The following is a 25,964-nucleotide window of genomic DNA, read 5'->3' on the forward strand; positions in this document are numbered from 1 at the left end:
CAGTTGTTTAAAGTTTTATTCAAAGAGCAAAGATTTGACAGTGCATAGAATAAACAGCTGTTTATGGGCCACCTGCTGGGCCAGCACCAAAGGATTGAGAACATATCTTGCCCAATAAAGTTGTATTGAGTCTTGTCAAATCGCTCTGCTCCATCCAAGGGTCATTCGGTGTGGACCGACAGAGAGGTCAGCACCGTGGATGGCCATTCCCAGTTCCCTTGAATCTACTGAGCATTCATGCAATGGGGAAGCAACGCACCACTTGGCAAGCGGCCCGAAGCCAAAGACCACGGGTTCAGTAGATCTTTGACTTCAAAGACTGGACACTCTAGAAACCTTCACAAGTGACCACGTTGACACTACAGTCATTGAAACTGAGACATATGATGGGGCGAGGCTCGGTTAGTCACAGAAAAATCCTGGCAGTGCTTAATTCCAATTCATGATTGGTATCATTACCCATAATATTTTGCTTAATCCTTGCAAAGCCCATTTTGAGGTAGGTGTTATCCCCTCTATAATCTACTTCATGTCCTGGACCCAGGAAGTCAAAGCATTCAATCCAAGTATGCCAAGGTCGGCTATGGGCCATTCCCAGTTTTGTTTTTTGACTTGGCTTTCCTGGTTATTTTGAACTTTGTCTTATTCCTCTTCGTATTAAGGTTAGTTGTGCATTTTGGACTTAGATCATTTACGTAGAAACACTTTTCAAGTGGAGATGACTAGCATCCTAAGGAAAAATGAAACCACTTTTCAAGTAGACCATGGAAATCACAAAGTCTGATACTCCACAAAGTGGAGACAATCTCACGGACACGAGAAGTACAATGTGCAGGTCACTGGTAACATTAATAACATTTTCCTGTGGGGGCTTTTTGATAACACTGGTTGGTTTTATCTTAATGTCAATAATTTTTTTTAATGAACTGGTGTCACAATGAAACAGTATGAAATGTTAATGCCAAAATTTGTTTTGGCTATCATATGTAAATCATAGTATAAGCAAGTTATTTGGTTGGTTGGTTTTTTAGTTCATTCCCTCAATCAAATGTTTTAAAAGCAACATTTTTCAAATGTCATCTTTGTGATGGAGTCTCAAGAATCAGTTTAGAAGGAAAAATACTTGGTAAACCATTCCTGGTGGGCAGAGCCCTGTTTCTGCTGGACTTCTTTGGGTTGGGCTGTTTCACCATCTTGTGTCCTAGAAACAAAGAGACAGAGGTTTTTTGATGGTTTTTAAAATTATTCAATAAACAACTTAATACCCCACCATCTTTTCAGGGAAAGATAACTGCTTCTCTACCCTTCAAAAGATACTAGAACTTGACCACATTAGCAGCTGGAAATAAGTTGCAAAGGATGAGGGAGGGGATGGCGTGTCTAACTCATGTTTTGCAAACAGAAGGTTCTCCATTGTTTCATTTAAGAATTATGAGGCATATTTTTCAACATTTATTATTTATTTCAGGCACAAATTAAACAGTAAACCCCATAAAAAAGGTAAAAGAAGAAATGGTTAATCCGCACAGTGTTACAGTTTATGGCTTCTTCAAAAGTTATCTAATGTGTTCTGGCATCTCAATGAGGCTGTGAAATTAGCCTAATAAATTGAAAAAGGGAACCAGTAAGCAAGAAAGTACAGTGTGTACTTGGCTAGACGGTCTCTATCTGCATTCGTGAAGCTTCATCTAAAGCAATGGGAACACGGCTCACACAGAGGTGTGTAATGACGAGATGAGCCCGCAGCCAGGGTCAGGAGCTGGCTCTGGCCGTTAATAGAGGGGTGTGCCTGGGGCCCCAGGCCTCAGTTTCCTCAGCTGCGAAACAAAGGCTGGACCTGTTCCATGACTGACTGCCAGAGGTCCTTTCAGCTTGACACTCACAAAGGTCTATGCCCCCCCATTTGTCCCAACAGCCCCGGGCAGGCAGAACCTTTGGAAAAGGCACATTTTAGAAGAAGCCCTTTCTGAAATGCAAACTTCAAAGCCCAGAATTTGAAATTTCGCTCTGAATGGAAGACTGGATAGAAGGGAGATTTAATAAACAAAGGGAAAATCACACATTTCTGGAAGAGAAGCATGCTGCATGGGTTTCGGGAAAAATAAGAAGGTGGTATCTGAGATCGTCATGCATGATCAACCAAACCCACAGATTCAGAGGCCTTAAAATTACAAGATGATACAATGAATCTTGAGAAATAACCTTAATAATAATAGTGGAAATACACAATGCTTTTGTGCCAGGTCCTGTGCTAAGCACGTCCTATGGATTAATTCCTTTAGTCTCATGAGTCTGATGAGGTAAGTGCTGTATTATCTTCATTTCAGAGGTGAGGAAACTGAGACTCAGGTCAAGTGACCCGCCCAAAGCTACACAGCTAAGAATGAGGAGGACCAGAATTTGAATCCAGACCTCAGGGCCAGATGATGTGAGTCCATCTTCCGTGTAACCCACAGTGAAGTGATGAGCTGAGTGATTCAGTGTCCCCCGTCTAATCTTCCAGGAAGAAAAGGCTTTCTGGGCCTTAGTACCAGGAACAGTACCTCCTCTAAAGAATGACCTATTTCTCTTCTCTTACACAATCTTCCCTTTGGCTGGATTGTAATTTGTCCAAGGCAGGGCTTGTTTTCCTGCTCTTGATATCTGCCCAAATGCCAGGTATTTCGTAGGTCCAGAAAGGAATCCTAATTTCCCTCTTATCTATGGGAAAACAGAATCATGGCTTCCACTCCCTACCTTGTGGCAGTTTTCACATCTGGAGACTGGGTGGGTTTGTAAGGCCGGCCATAGCTGGGGCTTGGGTCCAAGCTGGGTGACTTAGTTATTGGAGGGGCATTGATCCTGGAGCTCAGATCGCCACTCAGAAAGTTCTTTGCGTAGGAGGCGAGGTTTGGCACGCTGACCACTCGGCTGGGCACTTCCTCCATCTTCTTTTTCTGTTTGTATTAAAGGAAAGGCCTGTTACAGCCACCCACAGGGGCATTACTGTCAAAGTAGACAAGGCCTACCGAACCAAAACCATATGAGCACGGAGGAAATACTTTTATTTTTACACTTACATATTATTTTTTAAACCATTTTTCCTCTAATCTATTTTGTGTTTTAAAAAACACATAGGTTCACAATCTCTTATCCAAAACTTCTGGGGACAGTTGTGTTTTGTAATTCAAAATCTGTTTTTAGATTTTAGAAGACCATATAACACCCCCAGCAGGGGCTGGGCCCACCTTGTCCTCAAATGCATTAATATTCTGGAATGAAAGTTACATTTTGTCACAATAGAGGGATATATAAAAATTATAAATGAGCTCACATCAGTTCAGCTTAGGTTAGGTATACTGTCCTGTGAGCTATAAAAAAATAGTAATTTTTTTAGTGCTTTTAGGGTTTTGTGATAGCAGATGAGAGACTTGGATGTGAATATTCTCATTGTAACAAAAGGAAAAAAAGTTAAGAAGTGGAAGATTCCTGCTCTTCTCTCTCTCTTTCCTATCACCCAGATAGAGCCATTATTAATAGTGACATGTTTATTTATGGGAAACTTGGAAAATACAAATACCCATGAAAAATTAAAAATACATGTAATCTGCCTAGCCAGATAAAAATACTGTTTGCTAATAATGTGGACTATTTCCTGTGGGTCTTATTTTCAATGAATATTCCTCTAAATGTATGCCAGCCCATTGACAAATGAGCTGCAGTTACCTTCAGGGAAAACGAAGCCAGCAGAATGGTGAAAAGCATAGCAACCAGTAGAACTGATTTACCTTCATGGAAGGGGTCAGGTACCCCTGGTGAGGATTGAAAGAGAAGGACCGATTCCGATGGGACATTGCACTGGGGAAGGCTGCATAGTGGAATCTTCTCTCCTCCTGGAAAAACAATACAGCTGAGTCTAAATGGGTTTAACCACACAGCACTGGTTTTACTTGAAGGAAGGCAGCTGTGTGAGGGCTGGACACAGGGAGAAGGGAAGTCCAGGGGAGGGAGGGGAAGCCAGTGGGAATCAAGCTGCCATCCGCTGAAGCTTTGATTAAGCACCTTCCCTCCTGGGATCTTTGTGTCCCCAGCCCCTTTTGTAAAGGAAAAGCCAAGCTTATTTGGAAAGCCTTAGGGAAGTGAGAGATCCAGCTACTCTGAGAATCTGAGGAGTCTACTGCAAAAAGTTAATAAGGCAAAGAAAGAAAACCCCCACATACAGTCACTATATGGCCAATATAGGGTTTCTGTGTGTCCTTCTCCACTTTTTTCTTTCCTGTTGTATTATTTTTAAAGCAAATTCCAGTCATTGTATAATTTCATCTGTTAAAACATTGATACGTATCTCTAAGAGATAAGGACTCTTTTTTTAAAAAAAGCCTAAGCATAATACCTTTGTCACACTTAGCAAATGAGCAATTCCTTATTAGTATCATCTAATTTTCAGTTAGTGGTTAAGTTTTCCTGATTGCCTCAGTAATGTCTTCACATGAAACAGTGTGGCAGGGACGGGCGGCGGGGATGGGAGTGAGATGGGCGAGGTGTGTGTGTGTATTTGTGGGTGGATGTGAGGCTGTGCAGGCCATGGTAAGACTGTGGATTTTACTCTGAGAAAGCTGGGAAGCCACAGGAGGTGCTGGACAGAGCCGTGCTGCGATCTGCCTTATATTTTCATAAGATCACTCTGGTTGATGTGAGGTCAGCATAGTGGGACCAGGCTCAAGTGAGTGGGGAAACCAATGGTTTCTCATCGCACATGTGAGAGGAGACGGGGCTTAGACTAAAGTGGTGGAGGCAGAGACGGTGGGAAGTGGCTGGACTTCAGATGTAGCTAACCAGCGCTCTCACTGTGGGCCACACTGACAGGAGTGAATCTATTACCTACTGTCCCCAGGGCTGAACGTAAGCCATTGAGAGCTGTCCCAGCTGATTCGGCTGGGCCGATATAAACAACTTTCAACCAAAGCATGGAGCGTGCCAGGCTGGGTTAGAGCCTAAAGCAATAGTCAAAGTGTGAGGAGATAGGGATGTGAGGTGGTTGGATTGTGGGACCAGGCAGGGGCAGACGGAGGGGAGGGGCATCTCAAAGAAATGGCCATCAGGCCTTGGTGGCTGCTGGATACAGAGTCAGAGAGCGTCAGAGAAAACTATTCTCTCTAAGGGATCCAGGGGTGGCTTTGCTAACTGGAAAACAGGTGGTCATTTTTACAGAAAGAAGAGCAATAAAGAGTAATTGGCTTGCCTGATTCTACTAAAATTCAAATGCAGGGCAAGCCATTCTAGATTTTCCCAAATTATAGAAATTTCCAAATTATCACTAGTGGGCAAATGCTGTAGGACTTGGGAATAGATTTTTTTTTTTTACTTATATTTTCCTATGTTAATTTTTTTAGTGAGTATTTTTTTACGTAATAGGAAAAAAATAACCAAGGATCTTTTGTAAGGTGGTTTTATGGTTATTAGCATTAAAATATGAGGTACCCAGAGAAGTGCAGGTGCAAAGTGAACGCCCCCCCGGGGAACTCTGGGCAGCCACGCGGGCCCGCGGGCGGCCTGCCAGCCTCACCGTGAGCTGCTTGATGATCTCCTCCCTCTCCTTCAAGCGGCTCTGCAGGCGGCCTATGAGCTGAACGTCCTCCGGCCTGGACGCCCCCTTCCCCGGCTTCTCTCCGGAGTCTTTCAGTCTGTTTGAAGCAAGCGTGCAGTTAGCCCCCCTACTGCGCGCGGGGAGAAGAGGTGGACGTGATGCGGACCCACTGTGTGCTTAGCCTGGCCAGCCATACTCTCTGTTCACGAAAGGGGAAACTGAGGCCCAGAGCACTTGTCTAGGGCCCCCCAGTGAGTTGGCTGCAGAGCTCTGGATGGAGTCCACGACCCAAACTCCCAGTCTGACTTTTGTCAGTTCCCCTGAGGCTGCGGGGCCCAGGAACCAAAGGCTTGCGCGTGCACAGAGATGCTCCGCTCCGTGGGGCTTCAAGAACCAGGGACGTTTGGGAGAAGAGGCCTCAGCAGGAAAATGCCCTCACTCCCGCCCCAGGCCAGCGGGTCCCGCTGATGCCGGCGTGGCTCTGGCGCCATCTGCTGGCGGACACGGAGCGCGGCAGGAGCTGGTTTCCGGTACCCACGGCCCCCTCAGCGTGAAGGTGTTCCGCGGATGGGGGCGGGGCTGGGTACCTGGGGCTGCAGACGACCTGTTGACTGCAGCTGATAAGAGGCCGGGCTTTGGAGCTCGATGACTTGGGCTCCAATCCCAGCTCTGCTTTCTTCTAGCTCCGTGAATTTGGGCACAGCATTTCACCCGTGAGCCTCAGTTCTTTCTTTAAAATGGGCATGAAATCGGGTGGCTGTGAGGCCTCAGTAAGATAATGGGCACCTGGCACGTGGTAAGTACCCCTTAGATGGTAGCTCAGACAACCTTCCTCTCCAGATTTTGGGTGATTTGTTTCGTATTGGAGACAGCGGAGGCCAGTTTTTAAGAGCACAAGCTCTTAAAGGGTCAGACAGGTGACACTTAAATTCACTTAGTGCTGTTCAACCTGGTCTCCCTGCTGCTAACCCCGATCCCCTAGTCTCTTCTCCTCTCAGCAGCCAGAAAAACAGTACTTCTTTTTTTTTTTTTTTTTAAGATTTTATTTATTTATTTTTTCCCCCAAAGCCCCAGCAGATAGTTGTATGTCATAGCTGCACATCCTTCTAGTTGCTGTATGTGGGACGCGGCCCCAGCATGGCCGGAGAAGCGGTGCGTCGGTGCACGCCCGGGATCCGAACCAGGGCCGCCAGCAGCGGAGCGCATGCACTTAACCGCTAAGCCACTGGGCTGGCCCAAAAACAGTACTTCTTTACTGTTAAAAAGTAAATCAGACTGTGTCACTCCTGCTCAAAGCCTTGCAATGGCTTCTCAGTGCACTCTGAACACATCCAAACTGCTTCCCTTTCAGTGCAGGATCTCCTTCATCCCTCCCAGGTACCCCACTAACCTCAGTTGCTACCACTCACTTTCTCACTCATGCCACTTAAGCCACACAGGCCTTCTGGCTGTGCAGGCTTGTAAAGCAGGCCCCAGGGCCTTTGCACTTGCTGTTCTGTCTGCTTGGAATGCTCTTCCTCCAGATGGCTCTCTCATTCCCTTGCCTCCTTATGCTTAAATGTCACCTCCTTAGAGAGGCCTTCCTTGCCCATCCTTGCCACTCTATAGACACTGATCTTTTTTTTCTGCCAGTACTTTCACTGCCTGATATGAACTTAGGTATTTATTTGTTTGCTTACTTCTTGTCAGACTCCCCATCTAGAATTTGTGGGCTCTATGAGAGCATAGTCTTTGTTTTGTTCCTTGCTGTAACTCCAGAGCCTAAAACAGTGCAAGGCACACAGTGGGCCCTTAACAGATATTTGCTGAATGAATAAATGAACGCATGCATACATGCCCGAGGGACCCTTAGTCTTTATCTGTCCATGGGAATAACAGTTTCCACCTTGAAGGACGGCTGTGAAGATTCAATGAGATGAAGCGTGTTAAAATAGGGCAAATGCTCATAAAAAAATAGCCCCGATCCTTCTGATTTCTTCCGGGTGTGAGGGTCAAACTGAGCCAGTGAGGCAGTGCTCGTTCCTCACGGATTCCCAGCGCCCTGTGTGAAAGGGGAATGCAGTCTCGTAAAACGACCAATGTCCAACCACCTAGCTTGCCTGGGACTGAGGCGCTTCCTGGAACTCAGGACTTCTAGTTTTAAAACTGCAAGAATCCCGGGGACAATGGGATGAGCTGGTCACCCTAATAAAACGATGTACCTACTAGTCCCTCCCAACCTGGGGCCAAGGCCTCACTTACTCGGCTTCCAGGGCAGCCAGCCGGGCCTGGAGCCGGGCTTGAGCGCTGCTGAAATCCGCCACCACGGCCTGCATCTCCTTCCGGTGTTCCTGGCGCAGCGTCTCCACCTCCCGGGCCCGCCGGGCCTGCTGATCCTCCTCCAGCAGCCTGCGGTGGATGAAGCACGGCGGGGCTTGCCAGGCTCTAGGGACTGACCCCTGGGGCACTGGGGTTTTCTCTCCCCTCTGCTGGCTGGCCGGGTTTGGAGACCATGGAGCGGGGAGGTTATGAATCTGAGGTCAGGGCACCTGTGGGAAGGAGACCTGGGGTCTCTAAACCCCACTTGTGTGGCCCCTTCTCAGCATCTGCCACCCCAGCATTCCACGGAGGAGAAAGCTGAGCATGAACGGCAGCCTTCCGGGGGAGGAGTGGGGGACAGCTGGGAGGGCAGTCCCGGAGAACACTCCCTTCACTCGGGGCCGGTGGGGCCTGGCTGCTGAGATGCTGTGTCAGAATCACTGTAGCTCTGGAGCCCTGGGAGGTCACCGGCCCAGGGTGGAGGGGCAGGGTGGGACAGGGGTCAGGAGAGAGCCTTCCGAGGCAGGCCACCTGTGTGTCTGTGGCCTCCTCCACCGCTTCCTAGCTGTGAGACCTTGGGCAAGCTTCTTCATGTGTTAAATGGAGGTGACAATAGTGGCTGCCTTATAGGGTTATTGCAAGGATGTTAACACACATCCAGACAGTCCATAGCACAAAGTACACGTTCAACCGTCGGCTATTTCTTTCTTAACCTACCAGTGGGGCACTAAGGGATCCACAGATGCTCCCGCCACGTCAGCGACCGGCCTAAGCATCTTGCATACATTTCATTGCATTCTCCAGCAGCCCTGAGAGGTGGTGGTCTCTCCGTTTACAGATGAGGGCACAGTCTTGGAGACGTTAGTTAGCCAACCCGCCAACAGCTAGTTAAGAGCACCCAGCCCTGTCTTGAACCGTTCCACCGCACTGTCTCCCTAAGGCTGGTTTTGAGGATCCTTTTGGTATCCTAGGTCTGATTCCATATATTCCCTGATGTGTAAGGAAATAGAATTCCCTCGTCTATTTCAGGACAAATCCTCTGCAGTTTTGAGGTCTAGAATTCCTAAAGCATGGATACTTTGACGGGTCAAAGGAGTGACATCAGTGAAGCCCTGGCGGATTAGGGAGCCTTCTCTTCGGGAGGATGCCGAGCGGGTGACCCAACTTCAGCTCTCAGAGGCTCACCAGGGGCGGCGGAGGGCGGGCGGCAGGGCCGCTCTGGGCCCGCAGACCCACCTGCGCTGGTCGCGGAGCTGCAGCGCCTCCCGCTGGTGCTGCTCCACCTCGGCCCGCAGCCGCCGCACCGCGGCCTGGAGCCGCGAGTTCTCCTCCCGGAGGCCGCCTCCCTCGCTCGGACCCTGCTCCGCGGCGCCCTTCGGGGAGCCCGCCGGGCCCGGGCCGCCCCCGTCCTGGGGAGAAGGTAGCCAGGAGAGAGGTGTTCAGGAGGCGCAAAGGCGGACAAGGCCCAAAGGGCCCCATGGGCTGCGACAAGATGGAGACCCGTGAGCCACATCAGCTCCTGATCAGGGGCTCACATCCTGCCTCTTCAAGTTTCCTGCTTCGACAGTTGGCCAGATCTGGCCCTCAAAAAGTTTAACGACGTTAGTGAGCCAAGAATGTGGCTTAAATCAAAGGAAACAAACACCCACGTGGTTCATGCTTCCACGCCCTTGCCCTTGCGTTCCCTCTGCCCAGAGGGCCCGCTCCCCCCACCCCCGCTCATGGCTGCCTCACGGAAGCCTTCTCCACCCCTCAGGGGAGAAGCCATAGGCGTTCTCTTCTCTGCCAGCACCGAATCTCGTCGACATAGAGGTGATACCGAAACGCACTAATTTGTTTAAATGCTGGTTTCCTCCACTAGTCTGGGAGCTGTTCTGGGAAGGAACCAGCTCCTCTTCATCCTTCCAATCCTATAGCACCTAGCACAGTGGCTGGGATTCAGTTAAGTGCCAAATAAATGCTTGCTACATGTAATGGTGCTTGAATGCCAGTGGGTCCGATAGAAATACAAGGATTTATGCCCACATCAATGTATGTGACAGCAAGGCAGCTTCCACTCACGGGAACAGGGAGGTCTAGGCAGAAAGTCTGTCTGGGGAGGTGTTCTGAGAAATTCTCTGCAGATCCGAAGGAGTGACCTGGACCAGCTGTCTCCAGGGCATGTCAAGCTCCAACACCCTGAGATGCTATTGTATCTGAATTAAAAATAATGTGCAGCACTTAAAACCTGTGTTTTGCTTTTCAAAGATGGAGCGTGCAGGCAGGTCAGGTAACCCCCAGGCCTGTGGAAGGGGCAGGGTCCTCCCCATTTCACACGGGGGAATGATGGAGCACCCAGAGCTCTCCTTGATGGGTTCCTTGCTGCAGCCCTGACGCTGCTCCAAGAGGGGTGTGGCGTGGGCAGGGCAGGGGCGCTGACCTCTGCAGTGACGGTGCGGTCCTCGCTGTCCCCGGGACACTGGTCGATGGCCTGCTGCCTGCCCAAGCCTCTCAGGGCCCTCAGCTCAGCCTGCAGCGCCTCCAAGTCCTTCTGGTGCTCAGAGCAGGCAGCCCGCTGCTCCGACAGCTCCTGTCTGAGGGACTCTGGAGAAGGAAGAGCAGGGGAAGGTCAGGTGCACAGTGAAGGCTGAAGTCTATCCTCTAGGGACAACTGTGTCTGCGGTAGGATGGGGTGGGTAGCTGCTAAAGGCTTTGGATTGAGTTTCCCAAACTGATTTCAAGATAACAGTAACAACAGTGCCATGTATAGAGCACTCAATGTGCTAAACCCTTGAAAACTGTTTTCATGTAAGCCCTACAACCATCCTATCCGGTAAGTATTACCCCTCCCATTTTATGACAAGGGAACACTCAGAGAGGGTAAGTGGCCCAGAACCACCCAGCTAGTAAGTGGTGGAGTCAGGATTCAAAACTTCAAGTGGTTCTGCACTCTGAACCACCTGCTTAGGCATTGCTGGTTGGTTAGGCTGGATGGTGGGTTAGGGTGGGACAGCCTGAGCCCAGGGCTGAACCCTGAGGCAACACTTGGCCTCAGCACCAAGTCAGAAAACCAAGAGAAGAACAGGGAATTACCACATGACCCAGGGGGCCTCTTCTGGGGTTACGGGTCTCAAGTTGGAAATTTTGAGATTTATGATGTCAACTCTTAAGGAGACAAAACGTTTATTCATGGGTTCTCCTTCCCATGAATTTGGGGTCTTGGCTGGATCGTGGAGGCAAGAGATGGCATGTCATCCTAACGGGACTGGCATTAAAACCAGAATTGTCCAGGAGAAATGTACACGCCCTCCTTAACTCAGCGAAGAGTATGGCCAGAAACTCAGATTTCTCCTCTGAGGATGGTGAGTGATTTCTGAAAGTGTAATACTTCCCAGCATGACAGAAAGGCAAAGAAAACACTCATTTCAAAATGAATATTTTCTAATCGAGTAGATGCTATTCAGTGGGCTATTAATTTTTTAAAAGAAGTAATTTTCAAGTGCTAGTAAATTTGACACTTTACTTTTCTGTTTTGGACTTTTGAGACTCTGTATTTTAGTTATTGCAAATAACTTTTGAAACATTGTCCCAATAATTCCATAAGCCATAAGATAAGCACCCAGTACAGGCCTTTGTACTGAGCAAATGCTCAACATATATTTGTAAAATAAATGTATGATGTTTAGAGTGAAAATTAATGATATTGTAAAAGTGTATCAGTTGTAAATGATTTCCCATAGGCTTACTAAGCTTCTCTCAAAGGTATAGTATATTAAATACATATAAAAGCTTAATATAGTCTGATGATAATACGTTGAAAATTTACTTGGTCATCTTTCCTCCCCAATAGAATTTTAATAAAGTGACTTCTATAGCTTATTTTCTATTAAAAAAGTCCAAACACAACCCAATTTTTGGAAATCCTTTATCATAAAAATATATGCAATAAAACCCTTTAGCAAAGCATGAACTACAGTGTATTCATTCACTACCCTCCCCTCTTATCTCATACCTTCCCAACATCCATCCATCCATCCATCCATCCACCCATCCACCCACCTACCTATCCACCTATCTATCCACCCACTCATCCATCTATCCATCCATTCATCCACTCATCCATCCATCCATCCATCCATCCATCCAGCATGTCTGGGTACCAAACCCAGTGTATCAGGTAACCTGGTGGACACTCACCCTCCCTGCCCCTCATGCACTGACCTATCCTGCATGTCATGTGTGTCTCACACGGACAGTGGAATAGGAGTAATTGGGACCAGGAATAACTAATATCACCCTATTGTGGTAGGTACTCCCACCCACTCAATACCACCCAGGAAGCCTATGATTTGCTATCATCATCACAGAGTCCACAAAGTCCCTTCTTTCTGGGACTGGTGCTGAGAATCCCAGCCTGTCCCCAGGGTCTCTCCTTGATTCTTTTGTCCAGGAAAAGACCAAGCTGCTGTAGGATCAGAGGGGCCAAAGAAGGGGCCACAGGGACATCTGTGCCAACAGCCACTGTTGGGTGTTGGAATCACCAGGGATGTCCAGCCTGATCTGAACTTGGGGAGTCTTGTACCTGAAACATGTGGCACAACCTGGGTTTTATCTTGTACAATGCATCTTCTTTAGATGCTGCTAACTTTAGCATTTCCAACATGGCCACCTCCATTCCAGGGCAGCTGCTAACTGGGAAATCTGTGGACTCTCTTTCCTGCTCCTCACATCTCTTCCTCCAGAAACATGCAGTCAACAGGACACGTTGTCTAATGAAAACGCAACCAAGAAGCAAGTAGATCTTATTCACTTATGGAGGTAAAAAAAATGCTCTTCTCCAGGATTCTCTTAAGGAGAACCCTGTCTGGCTTTGAAAAAAATATTTAATAAGGCCAATATGGTCTTTAACGATAGGCAGGCAATAAGGAGAGGCATTTGTCTTGCTCTTAAGAGTGAGAAGGAAGATGAGAGTAAAGGAGAAAATGAGGGAGAGAGACGATCTACAAAATGGATAGAGGTCCCTGGAGTCAGCCATGTAATGTTGGAATATTCAGTAATAATAACAGGGAACATTTACACAGCCTGTGTACCAGGCTTTGTTCTAAGCACTTCCCATGTATAAGGGCCCAATGAGGTGGATACTATTATTATTCCCATTTTACAGATGAGCAACTGAGGCACAGAGCAGTTAAGCAACTTGCCCAAGGTCACACACTAGTGGGTGTTGGAGCTGGGCTTCAAACCAAGGCAGTTTGGCTCTGGAGATTTTTACTGCCTCTGGTTACTTCCAGAATGCTTTGTGTGATTCGCTTTAATGTGGAATCTGAAGAGGAGGTGAGTTTCGTGCTGGGGATAACATAGGGGCAGGCAAAGGAAGCAGAGGAACATGTGGAGCCTGGAGGCCTAAGTCCCCCAAATTTGCAGAAATCTTCAGAACGGAAATGAGAGGTTGAGGCCATCCCGTGAAACTCTCATGAAGGCTCAGAGACCTGGGTTATGGTCAACAATGACGATGAGGATAATAATACTAACTACATTCACTGAGCTCATGTTACATGCTAGGTCTCAAAGTCCACACAATGCCCCTGTGAGGTAGGGACAACTGTAACTCCATTTTATAGAAAAGGAAAATGAGGCTGAGGGTGACCCGCCCTGGTCCCACAGCTAGTTGGTGGCGGAGCCAGGCTAGTCGCCATGGCCTGTGTGCCTCCAGACCCCGGGCCCCACGCTGCCCTGGTCTCCACGTGTGGACGCTGCCGGGTGTGCGGCCGCTTGTATACCTAGCAGCAGGGCCTGCTGAACCTGCATCCTCTCCAGCTCCCCCTGGAGCTCCTGCCGGGCCTTTTCCTCCAAGGCCTGGAGCTCCAGCCGGTGCGCCTGGTGCTGGATCTGGAGGCTGTGGCTGGACTCCCTTTTCAGGCGCTCCTCTGTGGCCTGTGGGCAGAAGCAGGAGGAAGGAGGCATGAAAGTGGGCACAGAGGGGGAGACCTGTCCCCTCTGCCAAGCTCCTCCTCTGCCCCGGGGCCCTGCTGAGCACTCGCCACTCCCTCGTAAAGGGCTTATCAGACTACAGCGAATGCTCCCCAACCTATCTGGGATGAGAGCGAAGTCCTGGCCACAGCAGCCATTTTGTACCGGGTGAACCTAACCCCTGTCCACTGCTGAGTGGACTAGAGTGGACACGTATTCCAAGATGGGCCAATCATTGAGAATTTGGTGTTAGGAGGAGCGGAGAGGGAGAGCAAGAAAGAGAAAGACAGACACTGACCGGTTGGCTCCAATTTTGCCGCACTCAGGAGGAGTGAGGTGAGCATCTTACACCTGCCCCAGGACCAGAGAGGCGGAGGGAGCCATCTATGAAGAGAGCCCAGGGCGGATGTGCAGAGATTGCAGAAGTGACAGAAGGAGGGGTCCCTGCAGCATTTCAGTCCCTGGTCTAGTCTGGACCTGAGAACTGGCTGTGTCTCTGCCCTTGGGGTCATTTACACGTTCATTCTTTCATTCATTCATTCTTTCATTCAACAAACATTCATTTATAGAAGGCTGATTATCTGTCAAACACCCAAAGCAGGTGCTATGGACAGCTGTGTAAACTTTAATAAAAATCTCGGCACTCCTACTGAAGCTGGCTCAAGTTAGCTTCTGTGGTAGGCGCAATAACGACCCCAAAGATGTCCATGTCTGAGTCCCCGGAACCTGTGAATATGTTACTTTACGTGGTGAAAGGGGCTTTGCAGGTGTGATTAAGTTAAGGATCTTGAGAAGGGAGATTATCCCGAATTATCTGGGTGGGCACAATGTAATCACAAGGGTCCTTATAAGAGGAAGGCAGGAGAGCCAGTCAGAGAAGGAGAGGAGAAGATGGAAGCAGCGGTCAGAGAGAGATTTACAGGTGCTGCATGTTACACCGTTGGCTTTGATGACGCAGGAAGGGGCCAGGAGCCAAGGAGTGCAAGCAGCCTCTAGAAGCTGGAAAAGGCAAGCAAAGAGACTCTCCCCTAGAGCCTTTAGAAGGAACACAGCCCTGCCAACACCTTGATTTTAGGGCTTCTGACCCCCAGAGCTGTCAGATAATAAGTCTGTGTTGTGTTCAGCCACCAAGTTTGTGGCACTTTGTTACAGCAGCAACAGGAAACTAATAGTTTCCGTTTTTTTGCAACAGAGAGCTCTAGTTAATACATAGCCCCACTATTCAGATGAGGAAATTGAGGCTGGGAGAGATGAATTAGCTTTCCCAAGGTCACACAGAAAAGATGCAGGAATTATCTTCTCCCCCCTTTTCTTTAACAGAGGAGGAAGCTGGGGTTCAGAAAGGCGAGGTGACCTGACTGAAGACGGGTCATGGTGGAGGCAGGACTGTAACCCATGGGTGGCAGTGTCCAGGGCCCAAGCCCTTTCCACTCCCTCACGCAGCCTCCGGGACCAATGAGAGATGGGATTTCACCAAATGCGTGAGAAATGGTCTTCCTCCTCCCATGGGAAACTCAGTCATCCCGTGTGAGTTTATTTAGTAAGACAGAAAAGTCTCCCACTTTTCAAACTCTTCAATATTTCCTCCTCTTGGACTTGCCGCAAGGCTCCGAGAACTCCAGTTGGTGACAATTTTATCCCCAGAGAAATGGGAATGGAGAGGTCGAAACAAGTGTTTGCAGAAGATGGAGCCAAACTCTCTCACTCTGTGACCCGGCCTCTCTGTCCCTGGGGACAGCAGAGGATTTGAGCCAGCACTGCCTGCTTTCTTGCTCAGAAGCCTGTGGCAGTAAGGACCAAGCAGGGCGTAGCACCCAGGGTTTCTATCAAGTTGGACACTCATCCCTGGTGAACTGCTCCAGCCTCTGTGGGAGGTTGACCTTATTCTTGTTGTGGCCGGTTTGGGGCCTCCTAAGGGGCCCAGTTTCACCCCAACTCTCCATGCCCCATCCTGTGTAAAGTCTCCTTTCTCTGTGCTCCCAAAATACCTTGGGCAACTATCTCATGGCTCCGACTCACTGAATTACAGCAACCTGTTTGAGTGGCTGCCTTTCCTCCCTACAGGTGAGCTCCATAAAGACAGAGTGTGTTAATCATCTTAGTATCTCCTGAGCTCAGCATGATGGTAGCTCATGGAAAATGCTCAGGAAATGCCTGCAGAATCAACGAGTGAGTAATAAGAGTGGATCTTCTTAAAACTGAGCTCTGCTATGGACTGAATGTTTGTGTCCTCCCAAAATTCATATGTTGAAACCTAACCCCCAATGTGATGTATTAGAAGGTGGGGCCTTTGGGAGGTGATTAGGTCATGAGGAGGGAGCCTTCATGAATGGGATTAGTGCCTTTATAAAAGAGACCCCAGAAGGAGCACCATCCGCTTCTGCCATAAGATGTTATAGACAGGATGGCCATCAATGAACGAGGAAGCGGGCTCTCAACAGACACCAAACCTGTAGGCATCTTGGTCTTGGACTTCCAGCCTCCAGAACCGTGGGAAATAAATTTCTGTTTCTTATAAGCCATTCAATCTGTGGTATTCTGTTATAGCAGCCTGAACTGACTAAGACAAGCTCTTACTCAGCCGTGTACTGTTCTAAGCACTTTACATGTATTATCTCTTTCGATGCTCTCAATGGGCCTGTAAGATACATACTATTATCTATCATTTATAATAAGGAACTTGAGGCACAAAGAAGCTAAGTGACTGCCTGAGCTCCCACACCTCGTAAGTGGCAGACCCAGGATTTAAACCCTGGCATCCCATTTTTAATCCCTACTCTGTATTAGGAGTGACTGTATGTCTGCAATTTCCAATCAGAATTGGCCCGTGACTCTTTGGTCTCATTTTGGAACCATCCCATGAGACTGGAGCCAGCAATGAAGACCCCATGAATCTGGTTCCAGGGTCGCCAGGGACTGTGGCTTAGAACTGCAGGATAACTCCAAAGGGCAGAGCACCCTCCCTCCTCCATGACCAGGCCTCAGACTCTCCTTCCTCCAATCAACTCGAGCCCCCGGAACTCATCCCCTGCAGATGGGCCAGGCCTCTGTGCTTCCTCTGCCTCCTGCAAGGGATTGAGGTCTGCAGCCTGGAGGAGTAAAGCTCGGGCAAACACAAAGGCCGGCATGACCCAGCAGCTAATAACCTGCGGTCTCATCAACCTGAGCTCTGGTAAAGTGCAAGAGAATAAAAGAAGAAAGAGAACTCACATTTTTTGAACACCTACTAAGTGTCAAGCAGTCCACATGCATTATCTCATTTCTGTTCTCTTTTTCTTTTTTTTAAAAAGCTTATTTTGTATCTTTATCAGGGCAATACATGCACACAGTATAAAGGGCCAAATAGTATTAAAAGAAAGGAAAACCAGCACCTCTTAGCCCTCTTTCTTCTTCTCTCTGCGTCCTGTTCTCTACAGACAGCCATTGGCAACTCTTTTAATTGTTTCTTCTGATATTTACCACCATTAACAAGATAGTATCTCCATTCTGCTCTATCTCGATTATTTTAGAGATTAGGAATTGTCTTCGCATTATGTAGATGAGGATTACAGCTATCTTATACACTTTCCCCCTTCCATTCCTTATATATAGTTATATTACTTTTTAAATAGAGTGAAATATATTCAATATTTTCATTATTGTGAGTAAATATCATCTACTGCTGAGCTAAATAAACTATTATGATTAAAATCTACCTTGTACAAATTTTTGTTTTTCCTTGTATTAATAACTGATGCATTTTTTTTTAAAGATTTTTTTATTTATTTTATTTTTTCCCCTCAAAGCCCCAGTGGATAGTTGTATGTCGTAGCTGCACATCCCTCTAGCTGCTGTATGCGGGACCCGGCCTCAGGATGAACGGAGAAGTGGTGCCTCGATGCGCACCCGGGATCCAAACCCGGGCCACCAGCATCGCAGCGCGCGCACTTAACCACCAAGCCACAGGGCCGGCCCTGATGCATTTTTTAATTTGCTTAGTTTTCTTTGGATATTTGGCTAAGTCTTCCTACAATTTCTAAAAGCTTTGTAAAACTTTTTCAGTACAATTTTCCACATAGCCAAATGGATCAGAGAATCCGTTAGTTCTATTTCTCCTGGAGGCATCTCCCCCAGAGCCCTCAGGCCTCATGCTCCAGTCTGGACCGAATTGTCTCGGCCAGAGGCAGAGCTGGGCTCCTAAAACCTTCCTTCTTCTCCTGTATTGGATTCCCTGTATCCTAGATCCCTTTCATCCCCTCATCCTTGCTTTGGTGGGACGCTCTTCAAGGAATTTCCCAAGGAAAACTGCATGGAAGATGTATCAGTCTGGCTCGAATAGGAAACAGAAGCCATACAGTAACTGAAGCAGGAAGCTCAATATAAAGAACTATTATTAAGCTATGACAGGAGAGTAACTATAAAGATGCAAAGAGAACTCTGAAGTATAGCCTGAGGCTGAGGGAGAGCACTCAAGAAAGGGAAAACTTGAAAGGGGGAGCCCTCCCCAGCCTGGGATCCAGACCTTGTTGGAGAAGCTACCCTGGCAGATCACTGGGTTGCCCAGGCTAGAGTTGGTCCACAGTTACTGGTCAAGCAGGAACAACCCTCCACAGCACAGATGAACCACAAGTGGGTGGGTGCTCAGAAGGAATGGGGCACCCATGCAGGCATGAGCGCTGGAGCAAACGGCATTAGCCTTGGGAGAGCTGCAAGAAACAAATATCTGGGGTGCAGGCAACAGCGGCCAATGGGCAGGAGCCCAGAGAGAGTCAGGGCATGCAGGTGTGAGGGCTGGAGTGTGTGGTGTTCACATCAGGAGGTCATGGCAAGTCATGGGAAGGGAGTCATGGGCCTGGGCCAGGGCTGAGAAATGACTGTGATGTCACTGGGGCAGAGTATCACCTGATGTCCTCACACACCCATGATGCTGCTCAACTGTGCAACAGAAGCCAGAAACAAAGCAAAAACGCAGCTGCCAGAACTAGAGAGAGAAGCCTCCTTCCTCCTAGAAGGTGCCTCCAGCGCCCTCTACTGACAAAGCTTAATATTGTGCTATTTCTAAAGGAGAAATGCTCAAGAATCCAGATCATTATTGCAGAGCAGGCACTGAAGGGGAACTGGGAGCTGAGAGGCAGCAAATTGACAACAGAAGGTAAATTTCCTAATATTTCGTACGTCTGATGATATTCTATTCAATTCTCACACTTACTAATAGTTTTAATTGAATGGCTCAGAATTGCTTCATTGTCTTGGAGCTTCCCATGTTGCTTTGGGATGCCTGATGGCCTTCTGATTCAAGTACTTCGAGTCTGGGATCATTTTCCCTCATTGGGAGTGTTTAGAATTTCTTCTGTTTTCCTGGTGTTCTGAAGTTTCAAGGTGAACCTGGTGGGGGTCTTTCTCATTTAGTTCTAGGGATTTCATTCTGTTATTGCTTTGAAAATATCCTCCCCTCCATTATCTCTTTCTGGAACTCCTATTTGTTAGATATCGGCCTCCTGGATTGTGTCTCTACACTTCTTGTTCCTTCTCTCCCATGATCTTTGTCTTCTTCTTTGTCTTTCTCTTTTGCTTCTGGAAGGTTTCTTCATTTTTTTACATTTCAATTCACTTACTGATTTTTAGGATTTCTGCTACTGTATTTTTTTTTTTTTTTTTTTTTGGTGAGGAAGATCAGCCCTGAGCTAACATCCATGCTAATCCTCCTCTTTTTGCTGAGGAAGACCGGCTCTGAGCTAACATCTATTGCCAATCCTCCTCCTTTTTTTTCTCCCCAAAGCCCCAGTAGATAGTTGTATGTCATAGTTGCACATCCTTCTAGTTGCTGTATGTGGGACGCGGCCTCAGCATGGCCGGAGAAGCGGTGCATCAGTGCGCACCCGGGATCCGAACCCCGGCCGCCAGCAGCAGAGCGTGCGCACTTAACTGCTAAGCCACGGGGCCAGCCCCGTATTTTTTTATTTAAAGAGCTCTTTCTTGCCCTCCTTGCTCCCTCCTTTACAAACAGCATGTTGTCCTTGTTTCACAAATGCAAATATAATCTCTTAATTCTGAGGATATCAATCCTCATCGAAGTTTTTTTTTCTTTTTCTGCTCCCTACATTAGCTATGCCCTCTGAGTTCATTCTTTTCTTCTTGATTATCTTGGATTCCAACTTTCCCATTAGAGGCTTCCTCAAAAGTCTAGTAGTCTTTGGCCGTCTCTTCATATTTAAGAACGGGGCACCAGAGGCTAACTGGAAGCTCCATCTGGGCCTGGGTGGGTCTGTTGGATGGTGGGCTCCTCTGGAGGGTGAACAGATGACCAAATAGCAATTTTATTGGAAGCCCACAAATGTGAGAATCCACAGGTCTTTTCTCCAGAGTGGTTTAATTTTCCCAGAGAAGGTTCTCCAGTCTCCTGCTGAGGAGATCTAAGTTATAGCGGCTTGCTTTCCGTAGCTGAGCAGGGGGAAGCATTGCTGGGGGCAGGACAGAGGTGGCAGGAGTCCATCTAATGGTTCAGCATACAGATTTCACCTAAGGGTGTTCTCAGATCCAAGTCTCATCCGGGCCTTTGTGGCTGGTATTTCCTAATCCAGAGTCTCTCTGGCTTAGTTTATCCAGGGATTTTCCCCCCTGTCTCTTGTACGTACATAAGGGAGAGATCATTGCTTGGCTGTGCTGGGTGAGCTGGGAATCTGGGGTTCTAGATGAGACACAGTCCCCATCTCACTCTTGCCTTCTGTAATAAGTGGCACCTCCAATTTCCTGGCTTTTCTGAGCTCTGTAGCCAGCTTGATTCTGTCATTCTCTTTCTGCAGGCACTTTGGTTTGAGCGTCTCTGCTCTGCAAGGTCATATACTATTTCCCCATTTGTTTCCTGTCCTCACACACTGAGGTTCAAGTGTACAGATGTCTCCTAGCTTCATTTGGACAGAGTATCTTCTGCTCTGTGTGCTTATTGGTTTTTGGATGGTTTCCAATAGGAAAGGATTCAAAATCTTTATTCTGCCCCCTTTAAACCAGAAATCCCATGTTTTTTCATTTAATCACCTCAACAACTCATAGAAGTGAGCATCAATATCTCCAATTTATAGAAGGAGAAATTAACCTAGAGACTTTAGCTCAGTGAGACCCTTGACAATATATCTACTACGACCTGGGAGAGGACTCAGGGATGAGCAAACAGAGATGGTTCCTGGCCTCAAGGAGCTTCCAGTTTGGTCGATTTGATCACATAAACAAGTCATTAGCTAGAGTGTGAAGACTGCTGTGACGGAGGAAGGACAGTGTGTTATCTGGGTCAGTCACCGTAGAAGCCTCATCTCGTGAGAGAGCAGGGAGCGAGGGCCTTCTGAGAAAGCAGAATTAGAGGCAATAGATGAAACGTGCCCCAACCTCCCTGCTGGATTACACACCGTCGTGGGCCTGACCACCTCATCACAGCTTTCCAAGCCCTTTGGAAGGTCTTTTCTGCTAAGCTGGTCTTTCTCAACTGTGGGCTGCCCTCCCTCTTTTTGGCTGCCGGGCTGAGCCTGACTCCCCAGCATGCAGTATGTACGACATTGCCCAAGTCATGAAAGAAAGCTGTCCTTACATTATCCAGGTCACATGCAGACAGGGAAAAGCAGTACAAAGCCCAACAGACTAAGTCTGAGTCCTTCCTTTGCCACTTACTAGCTGTGTGACCCTGAGCAAGTTACTGAATCTCTCTGAGCCTCTTTCCTCATCTGGAAAAAAGGGAATATGATAATAACGTCCTTGCAGATTATTGTGGGGATTGGAGATAATGTACAAAAGGCACCCCGTACAGCGCATGCGCAGCAAGTGCTCAGTAAATAGCGGACTTCATAATTAGCACCCTTACCTTGAGTTCTTGATTTTTGGCCTTCTCAAGCATGCGCAGGGCACGCTGGTGGGAAGCCTCGAGCTGCGCTTTCACGGCCTGGTTCTGCTGAACGGTCTCCTGGAGCTGGCGCTGCAGCGTCTCCCTCTCTTGGTCCGAGAGCTGTTTGAGCTCCTGCAGGTCGTCCCTGTAGCTGCTGGCGCACTGCTCCAGGGCCTGCTGCATCTGCGAGACCTGCCCCAGGGACCCTGCCTCAGGCTGGGCCCTTTACCCTTCCCGGGATTTTCTTTAAAAATAAAAGCTTTCTAAATGTCTCCTCAACCCAGGTGAGCCTCCTCCATCGTGGGAAATAGAAGTGGGTGGACACTGCAAGTCTGAAGAACCTGGGGATGGCCAGTCTTCCCGGCGCTCCTCAGCTGGAGCCACGCATGCCAGGCGAGAGGGGCAGATGGGCTGGGATGCAAACCACCCAAGAGATATCAAGAGGGGATCAGAATACCCTCCAGGGATCTACATGGCCCCCCTCACCTCCTTCACGTGCTTGCTTAAATCTCACTTTCTGAAGCATTTAGTATTATACCCACCCCATCACCAGAGAGCCCCCCCAATTCCCTTTACCCTGCTCTGTTTTGTCTTTTCCTGAAGCCCTATCACCTTCTAATATACTATGTGCTTTACTTATTTCCTATGTCTAGTATCTATTGTCCATACCCACCTCCTCTGCTAAAATACAAGCACTGTAATGCAGGACTTTTGTCTGGTTTGTTCATTGAGGTATCCCAAGCACCCAGACGAGTTCCTGGCTCATGGTAGGTGCTCATGAACCACAGCAGGTGTTGAGTGAGTGAATAAATAGAACCAAGAATCCCACCTTGCCCTGGACCCGGAATGCCCTCCCCGGCTTGGAGGTGAATCAGGCCCTGCATGCCTGTCTGTGAGGACAGGAGGAGGCGGATCTCACTCAGCAGGAGGGCACATTCCCAGCTCAGCTGTCCTTCTACCTGGGCTTGCAACCTGGCCTTCTGGCTCTGCCACTCGTCCTGCAGACGCTGGATTTCGGGTGCCTTGTCCTTCAGCAAACAGCCCAGTGGAGGTTGCACGTCACCTCCCCCCTTGAGGGGTACTTCGATCCTTTGAAGATACAGAGGCCAAAATCATCAAAGATTCTAGGCTGGAAATGACCTGACCACTCTGATAACATCTCAGCCACTCGGGCTGCGAGGAGGGAGCTCCAATGGCTGTTAGTGGGGTGAGAAACATCTTCCTTGGACCTAAAAAAGCAACCTGACATACAAATTCTAAGTGTTAGTGCACTTGGGATACAATTAGGATTCAGCTGGACCCATCCGATAGCTGTTTTAGTGGGTGCTTAATAAATGACGATCGACTGTCAGAATGATTGAGGGCTTAGAGTTACTTATAGGGTCCTTGGGAGCTCCAAAAGAGAGGTCTCTACGGTCTAATTTCATAACTCTTCCTGCATATGAAAAAAAATAATGGAATAATAATGCTTTACTTGAATACAGTACTTTACACTTTTCAAAGCATGATCATAACCTTTACTGGCTGTCCCCAAGAACACAGAGGAGGATTACAGTAGGCCTTTATGTACGTAGCAGGAGCAAGAAGATGCCGGTGAAAGCTGCAGTAGTTTCTGCATTCTAGGACAGAGGCTGACAAATGGCTTTGGTGGAGACCTCCCTGGACTCAATTCCGAGCTTTTAAACCAGCTGAGAAATTCAAATGTAACTGGTTGAGTCTGAGATTTTAAGTATTTACCCTATGCAACAACGTAAAAGACGCAACACGGAGGGCATCTCTGCAGAGATTGCTGGGATGTAAGTGACGTTTTGCTTCCTCTGACAAGGACATTAGGCCAGGGGACCAGAGGTTAGGGAGTGAGGGCCCTGGGCTGTGAAGAAAGGCCATGAGAAGGGGGACTGTGGCTTGGCAGTGGTGAGAAGGCCCAGCAACATGGGTGCAGGTGGGGGGTTAAGGAAGAGACAGGCAGCACGGACCCCTGAAAGGAAGGGCAGGAGGCTAGGAGCAGCAGAGCAACATGGTTCAGAGCATGGACGCTAGAGCCAGACTGTCCAGTTCAAGTTCCAGCTCTACTGCTTACTAGGTACGTGACCTTGGCGAGATCTTGAATCTCTCTGGGCCTGAGTTTCCTCATCTATAACATGGGATAATAATGGTACCTTTCACAGGGATTGTTATAAGGAGTAATAGAGGAAATATCTAAAAAATGCTTAAAACCGTGTCTGGCACATAGTAAGAATTATATAAAGAACTAACCCAACGTTTAATAAAGAGAGAAGGTTTCTTTCTCTGCATTCTAATTCTCTTGGGTCATCTTCAAGCTTTTTGAAGAGGTGCTAAACATAACCATCTTTAAGGAAAAATAAACAGAAGATACCTGGATCTGAGCTCTGGGTATTAAACAAACGAAGGGTTAGGAAACAGCCAGGGGTGATGAACAGAGGAGCAGCCCAGAGCAAGAGTGACGAGCGACTCTAGCAGGTTGGGTGTGTGGAACAGGTAAGCTCTCTCTGGTGATCCCTGGGGAGGGGACTGGACTTCCTGCCAGGGCTCAGTTATTATTTTAAAAATGTTTTATTGAGACAAAATTTACAATAGTGAAATGCACAGATCTGAAGTGTACAATTCAATGAGTTTTGACAAATACATACAACCATAGAACCAACACCCCAATCAAAATATAGAACATTTTCATTACCCAAAAACTCCCCTTGCACCCTCTTCCCATCAATCCACCATCCGCAGGCAGCCAACGCTTTGATTTCCATCACTATAGATTAGTTTTGCCTGATCTTAAGCATCATACAGACAGAACCATGTGATACGTATTTCTTCTGTGTCTGGCTTCTTTTGCTTAATATAATATCTTTAGGATTTATCCATGTTGTTGCATATGTCAGTAGTTCATATTTTTGTTGCTGAGCAGTATTTCATTACACGCATGTATCACAATTTGCTTATCCATTTTCCTGCTGATAGACATTTGAGTTGTTTATACTTCTGCGCTATTATGAATAAAGCTGCTAGAAATATTCTTGTACAAGTATTTTTGTGGACATATGTTTCCATTTCTTTTGCGTAAATACCTAGGAGTGGATTTGCTGGGAGGTGTATGTTTAATGTTTTAATAAACTATCAAATGGTTTTCCAAACTGGTTGCACCATTTTACACTCCCACCAGCAATGTATGAGAATTCCAGTTTCTCTACATTGTTGCCAACATTTTGTGTTGTCATTCTTTTTAATTTGAGCCATTCTGGTGGGTGGGAAATAGTATCTCATTGTGGTTTTAAGTTGCCTTTCCCTGATGACTAATGATGTTAAGCACATATTCATGTGCTTACCGGCCATTCACATATCTTTTTTATGGAAGTGTCTGTTCAAGCATTTTGTCCATTTAAAAAATAGGTTTGTCTTTTTATTATTGATTGATAGGAAGTTTATTTTTTTTCTTTTTCTTTAAAAAATTTTTTTTTCATTGTGGTAACATTGGTTTATAACAGGAAGTCTTTATGTATTCTGGATACAGACTGGATAACTTCTCCCAGTCTGTGACTTGTCTATTCATTTTCTTAATGAGCAGAAATTTTAATTTTGATGAAGACCAATTTGTCAATTTTTTCTTTGATGGTTAGTGTTTTCATGTCCTATCTAAGAAATCATTGCCTTTCCCAAAGCTACAAAGATATTCTCCTACACTTTATAGTTTTAGCTTATATATTTAGAGCTAAGAAACATCTCAAATTAATTTTGATGCATGAGGTGAAATAAGGTTCAAAGTTCTTTTTTTCTCATATGTTTATCCAGTTCCAATACCACTTGAAAAACTTTTCCTATCCCCGTGAATTGCCTTGGCACCTTTAAAAAAATTAATCCACCACCTCTGTTTGGGTCTATTTCCAGACACTCCATTATTTTTCACTGATCTATTTGCCTATCTGTACATTGATACCACACACTTTTTATTACCCTAGCTTCATAATGTCTTGAAATCAGGTAGCTCGAGTCCTCCAACTTTGTTCTTCAAGATTCTTTTTTTCTTTTTCTAGGTCCTTTGCTTTTCCATATCAATATTCAAAACAGCTTATTTATTTCTACAAATAAAGCTGTTGGGATTTTATTTGGGATTGAACTGAATCTATAGCTTAATTTAGAGTAAATTAATATCTTAACAACAGTGAGTATTTTAATCATCATCATTCTGGCTATTCATAAAGACATTTTTACTCTTCCTTTCCAATTTGTAGCTGTTTTTCTTGCTGTGTAGGACTGGCTAGGACCTTCAGGACAATGTTAAATAGT

General features: G+C 47.0%; 1 protein-coding gene across 4 annotated transcripts in view; it reads right to left on the minus strand.

The window, feature by feature from the left end:
* FAM184B (family with sequence similarity 184 member B) overlaps window positions 1–25,964 on the minus strand; it is a 128,968-nt gene continuing 103,004 nt past the window's right edge. For 3 of the 4 annotated variants that reach the window (XM_087434138.1, XM_087434137.1, XM_014788895.2), the window contains 10 exons: window positions 22,622–22,751; window positions 21,642–21,854; window positions 13,624–13,777; window positions 10,284–10,447; window positions 9,101–9,273; window positions 7,808–7,954; window positions 5,546–5,663; window positions 3,768–3,872; window positions 2,737–2,936; window positions 1–1,201 (listed from right to left, as the gene is read on the minus strand). In XM_087434138.1, the coding sequence (XP_087290264.1) occupies window positions 1,108–1,201; window positions 2,737–2,936; window positions 3,768–3,872; window positions 5,546–5,663; window positions 7,808–7,954; window positions 9,101–9,273; window positions 10,284–10,447; window positions 13,624–13,777; window positions 21,642–21,854; window positions 22,622–22,751 (1,498 nt within the window). In that variant the 3' untranslated portion in view covers window positions 1–1,107. Of the gene's footprint in view, window positions 1,202–2,736; window positions 2,937–3,767; window positions 3,873–5,545; window positions 5,664–6,587; window positions 7,608–7,807; window positions 7,955–9,100; window positions 9,274–10,283; window positions 10,448–13,623; window positions 13,778–21,641; window positions 21,855–22,621; window positions 22,752–25,964 lie in introns of those variants that run through there. The other variant, XM_087434139.1, reaches the window with a different exon arrangement.

This window comes from Ceratotherium simum, chromosome 8 (genome assembly GCF_057802395.1).
Source record: "Ceratotherium simum simum isolate JZ-2026a chromosome 8, ASM5780239v1, whole genome shotgun sequence".
Taxonomy (NCBI): domain Eukaryota; kingdom Metazoa; phylum Chordata; class Mammalia; order Perissodactyla; family Rhinocerotidae; genus Ceratotherium; species Ceratotherium simum.